Here is a 5955-nt window from a genome sequence, read left to right on the forward strand (position 1 = left end):
GTTAAAAATGCCTTATCACTCAATAACTTGGCATTATAATTTAAAAATCTGCTTAAATTGAACATTCTAATTTTTTTTGTCATCATTATATACTTATTTTAATTAAACATACTATTGATTGGAGAATTCAGAATAATTGGTGGCAATTAAAAAAAAGGAAAAAAAAAAAAAGAAGTAATGATAATTGAGAAAAGAGGAGAAAGAGAAAGAAGAAGATAGAAGAGAGAGAAAGGTGTCTCCTGAAGCAGGAGGTGAAGCTGAAGCAAAACAAAATAAAAGCTCACCTCTTTCCCTTTCTTCTCTTTCTTTCTTTCTTCTTTTCTTCTCTTTCTTTCTCTGTGCATAGTTTTTCACACTTCAAAAACACAACAGGAACTCCATTTTTGTTTTTTCTCTTTCTCTCTCTCTGAGAGCACTCACATTCACGAGATCCTCATATTGTGAGAGAAGAGAATTACGAAAGGGAGAGTTTTTAAGATACCCTTCTTCTTCTTGTTTCGGAGGGTAAGAAGAAGGAGAAAAAGGGGTGAAGAAAAATGTCACATTCTGGGAAACCCGTGTCCGAGTTAGGGCTGAGCGACAGGTTGCGCGACTCACTGAGTTGCTCTGATGATACCAACAAGCCCGATTTCAGAGAACTCGATTTGGGTTCGCCGGTTTCTACATTGCGGCCACGCCAGCAGTTCCACCACCACAGTGCGCCGACGAGTAGTAACAGTAGCAGTAGTAGCGGCGGCTCGACCGGGTCGGTTCCGGGTCGGAGCAACCCGGTTTCGGGTAGATCCCATTCTGGTGAGTTGTCCGGGTCGAGTGAGACTAATAGTCCGACCCGGGTTTCCAAACCGGGTCACCGGAGATCTAGTTCTGGTCAGAGTTTGAGTCGGAGTCAGAGTCAGAGATCCCCGTCGTCGTCCTCGGCTGCCGTGAATTCCCCGCCACTGAATGTTCTCCCGGCTGGGAACATTTGCCCGTCAGGGAGGGTTCTCAAGGCGGCGACGGTGGCAGCAGCGGCGAGCCGGAGCTCCAGGAGTGATGTCTTGGGGTCGGGCACGGGGAATTACGGCCACGGGAGCATAATGCGTGGCGGCAAGGGGGGTGGTGGGAACAGCGGTGGTGGTGATGCGTCGAGTGTTAAGATCGGCGGCGGCGATTCGGGGAAGCGCGTGGATCCGGAGGAGGTGAAGAGGATGGGGAATGAGGAGTTCAAGAGAGGGCACTTTGGTGAGGCTTTGTGTTTGTATGATCGGGCAATTGCGATGTCTCCGGGCAATGCCGCTTACCGGAGCAACCGGGCGGCAGCATTGACTGGATTGGGACGACTGCCGGAGGCGGTGAGGGCGTGTGAGGAGGCTGTGGGGTTGGATCCTAATTATGGGAGGGCGCATCAGCGCTTGGCAACCCTGTTTTTAAGGTGAATTGGGTGTGTGTGTGTGTGTGTTGGATGAGCCTTGCAAAATTGTTGATTTTTATGAAAACATGGTTTTAAGAACATTGTTTGTGATCTTACTTGTGGCTGCAATGTCAATGTTTTTGCGACTGTGATTTTGTCCACAAAGTCAAGGTTTTTTGCAACTGTGGTTTTGGCGGCAGTGTCAAGGCTTTTGGGGTCTCTATGGCTGTATTGCAGCTGCAACTGTGGTTGCATTTGTCCATGACGTCAAGGATCTATTGATTGCAATTTTTATACCTGGGTGTGACAAGGTTGAGTGTAGTTTAAAACAAGGTTCTAAGCAAACTACCGTGATTTCAATCACAACAACAAGATTTTTGTAGTTTGAAAGACTGCATTTGTCAACCACTATTGGGACGAGATGAAACAATGATTGAAATTTAAAGAACTGGTGGAAAATGAGTTTGGAGTGAAGTTATTGATGTAGTAAAACAAGTTTGGAATCGCTTTTTCTTATTTCAATTTAATAATTGATCAGTGAGATTTGCTTTGGAATTAATGAATGTTTCTTCGTTAGTTGCAACACTGTTGGATTAGACACCTTTTTATTGTTATGTATTTTGGATTTGGTGCTTTGAATTGTATGTGGTGTGCTATGGATATGAAAGTTGCTGGTGAATAAATCCTGAAATGTGACAGGTTAGGACAGGTTGAGGATGCAAGGAAGCACCTTTGTTATCCTGGGTTGCACCCGGATCCTGCTGAGTTGCAGAAGTTGCAAATTGTGGAAAAGCATATTAACAAATGTGGAGATGTTCGGAGGATAAGAGATTGGAACAGCGTACTGAGGGAGGTTGATGCTGCTGTTGCTGCTGGGGCAGACTCTTGTGTTCAGGTACTTTTTTATTATATGTTGTTGAAGTTAACTTGTTATTGTGGTGTGAAAAATGTCTGAACTGGTTGGAAATTGAATTTACAGCTCTTTATGTGTAGAGCTGAAGCCCTTCTCAAGCTACACCAGATGGATGGTGCTGAATCGTGTTTATCAGGGATTCCCAAAAGCGAGCAGCGTCCCAGTTCCTTATCACAGGCAAGATTTTTCGGGATGTTTTCTGAGGCTTACTGCTACTTTGTTAGAGCTCAGATTGAGATGGCTTTTGGAAGGTGAGTTCAGAAACTGTAAGCTTCATCAGAAATCTAAGCTGGCAAAGCTATCTGTTGCAGAGTGAGAATGGATGATGGATGTGTTGCAGGTTTGAGAATGCAGTTACAGCTGCTGAGAAAGCTAGTCAGATAGACCCCAGAAATGTTGAAGTTGCTGTTTTGCTCAAGAATGTGAGGATGGTGGCTAGAGCTAGACTACGTGGCAATGATCTTTTTAAATCAGAAAGGTTCACTGAGGCATGCTCGGCATATGGAGAAGGTTTGAGGCTTGACCCTTCAAACTCTGTTCTCTATTGCAATAGAGCCGCATGTTGGTTTAAGCTTGGGCAATGGGAAAGATCAATCGAGGATTGCAATCAAGCTTTACGCATCCAACCAAATTACACAAAAGCCATTCTTCGAAGGGCTGCCTCAAATAGCAAGGTAAACCTGGCTGCTATTTTGATGCAGTGCATTGTCATACACTCATACTCAAAAAGTAATATGGTTTTATCTATTTCCTTATTATTCAGTTAGAAAGATGGGAAGAAGCAGTGAAGGATTATGAACTATTGCGGAGAGAATTGCCAGATGACAATGACGTTGCCGAAAATCTGTTTCATGCACAAGTAGCACTAAAGAAATCTCGTGGGGAAGAAGTACGTAATTTAAAGTTTGGTGGTGAAGTGGAGGACATATCAGGTCTTGAGCAGTTTAGAGCTGCAATATCTTTACCGGGTAATCAAAATGGCTAAGAAAAAGCTTCTGCAACTCACTTTACATAATGTTTGTTTTGCAAATCTCCTGATATTAACTCTAATTCCACAGGTGTTTCTGTTGTCCATTTTGAAACTGCATCAAACTTGCAATGTAAGCAGATATCTCCTTTCGTGGTTACACTCTGCAGTCGCTATCCATCTATCAACTTTCTTAAGGTAGCTTCCTTCCCTGTTTTTCACCTGCCTCCATAATATTCTGGAAATTAGAAGTAAAATAATGCATTGTGGTAATTTTCTTATATTTTTGAATTGTTTGTTCAAAGGTGGATATTCAAGCAAGCCCTGCAGTTGCCTCTGCTGAGAATGTTAGAGTTGTACCAACCTTCAAGATCTACAAAAATGGCAGTCGAGTGAAGGAAATTATATGTCCTAGTCATGATATGTTGGAACACTCTATTAGGCATTACAGCTTGTAGAACTCCTGACCTTGTACTGCTTTTGATGATGATGTATACTGCCCCACCATGCTGCAAAAATCTCCACAGTTCATCCAGCCTTATGATCCCCTCACAAAAGTGGCCCTTGATACCTGTGACATATTCAGAAACCACGTAATAATCTTGTTAGCAGACAGTGCCAGTGGAACCAGAACATGATCTAGTTCCTTTTGCAGTTGTTATTTATTCATTCATTCCTAATTGCTTTCTGGTTCCATGTTCCTCCCTCCCACTTTCCCTTTGTCAATTTCCCCCCTTTTTCTTCTCCTTTTTCAGTTTCCTTATGGGTGAACAAAAGGGAGGTTTTATGTCTTTACAATCGATTAAATTGTCAGTTTATATTTTCCTGTAAGATAGACAAAAAGGGAGAGGAAGTTGGTCTGCTGCTTGAGGGGAGGATTGTGTACATGTATATATATGTGTTCATTATATACCAAACACTGGAAACCTTAGAGAGGGAAATAGGATGAGTGGTGGGTTTAATGGGGTTGGTGAAATGAGGTTGAATATGTTGTTAGCTACTATTATTTTTCTGTCTTAGCCATTTAATCAATAAAATTTATCATTTTTTTCTGCTGTTCCAATACTTGTGTTTGATGATGAGTTTGTGTGAATATGTGAGTTGATTTTACCTTTTTATTACCAAAAAGAATCTTACAGAAGAAGAGTGATAAATGGTGTTGAAAATGAATTGGCATTTATTTAATTGGTCTTGAGATTGGGAAGCAGGATATGGTTGCATTTAAGTTGATAGCTGGCTTTTTATGTTAAGTTTGACAGCAAATGGCAAGGTGCATGTGTTTTAACTGTTATAGGGTGGTTGATGCAATTCAGAGTCAAACTTGAATTTATGATATAAGTAATTTCCATTTTTACATTCCAAACAAAAAAGAAAGCAGAAATCTTAGCTTTTATCACAGCCCTTTGTCATGGAAAGAGGGGTTATGTTCACGTGGCCATTTAAGATGCTGCTCTCAAATGGAGCACTCAACCCTCCCAAAAGACACCAAAATTTCGTTTCATCTGCCATTGACAACTCATCAACCCCACCTTATTGGACCTTCACAACACATTCATCTTCAATTGATTGTTGCTGTATTATGAATTAATTCACTTAAATGAAAAAGGTTCCATGTTAGACACACTTATGCTGCATAACTCTTAAATCAAAAAGATGTACACTTTACATAGGAAACCACAAATATAAAAGTCAAGGTATGCACTTTTATTTCATAGTATGAGTTATGGACCATGTTTAATGTGGAAAAATTACTTAGAAAATGAAAAGATGAGAATTGTGTTTCAACTTACAAAATATAAAGCTCAAAATTACATATGAAACTTACTTAGAAAACACAATCATTAAGGCTTGGATTAAGAATGATCATAAATCACTGATTTAAGAATTAAATAAAACATAAAGTGGCCAAAATATGTCATTATCATCTCCCACACGTTATGGATTTTTGATATGTTATGAATAAAAGTTAGATGCATGGGATGACTTACCTTATGAATGAAAAGTGCACCAAGTTTCAAAGATGGTAAAGTTAAAAAAAGTTTTTAAATTACTTACCAAATAGTCTCCTTTATGAGAAGAAATCATAGATTTCAGAGATGTGTGGCTCTGAGGAAAGGAAGAAGGGTTAAGATAAAAAATGATACTTTAACTATATTTTAATATTATTTATGTGTCATTATACGATTGATTTAAAATTATTCCACAACCAATATAATAATTATAAATATCACCGTAAAACAATCATAAAATCACATATAAATAGTATTAAAATATTATAAAAAAAATATTGTCAAAATATTTAATTTTTAAGTGGTTGAATTGATTAAAGCACAAAGATAAATGTTATGGCATTTGAATAAAATTAATCTTTAAAAAGAGAAAAGATACCCTTTTGATTGAAAATAAAAAAATGAGGAATTTTGAAGGAAGCAGATGCTAAAGTCAGAAACTTTTTGTACACATTGGTGCTTTGGTGATGCGATGGATTTGATATTTGATTGGGGCACACTCTTCTCAATCCCATTTTTTTCTGGGTGTTTCATCCTCTACCTCCAAGTTTTCATCCTGCACCTCCAAAAATTACCATTTTAACCTTAATTAATATTATTTTAATATTTTCTCTTTCTTCATAAAGTCATTCTGCACCTCTCTAACTTCTTCTCTTTTTTATTAAAATCAACCTAC

At 39.1% G+C, this 5955-nt stretch overlaps 1 protein-coding gene across 1 annotated transcript; it reads left to right on the forward strand.

Moving 5' to 3' along the window:
• The first annotated feature begins 220 nt into the window (after nucleotides 1-220).
• LOC106756420 (TPR repeat-containing thioredoxin TTL1) lies at nucleotides 221-4333 on the forward strand. The gene is made up of 7 exons (XM_014638844.2): nucleotides 221-1411; nucleotides 2090-2285; nucleotides 2370-2554; nucleotides 2644-2977; nucleotides 3067-3271; nucleotides 3362-3468; nucleotides 3576-4333. Exons 1-7 carry the CDS (start codon nucleotides 537-539, stop codon nucleotides 3726-3728), a joined length of 2055 nt encoding a protein of 684 aa, XP_014494330.1. The 5' UTR covers nucleotides 221-536; the 3' UTR covers nucleotides 3729-4333.
• Nucleotides 4334-5955: the final 1622 nt, after the last annotated feature.

Source organism: Vigna radiata, chromosome 2, assembly GCF_000741045.1.
Source record: "Vigna radiata var. radiata cultivar VC1973A chromosome 2, Vradiata_ver6, whole genome shotgun sequence".
Taxonomy (NCBI): Eukaryota; Viridiplantae; Streptophyta; class Magnoliopsida; order Fabales; family Fabaceae; genus Vigna; species Vigna radiata.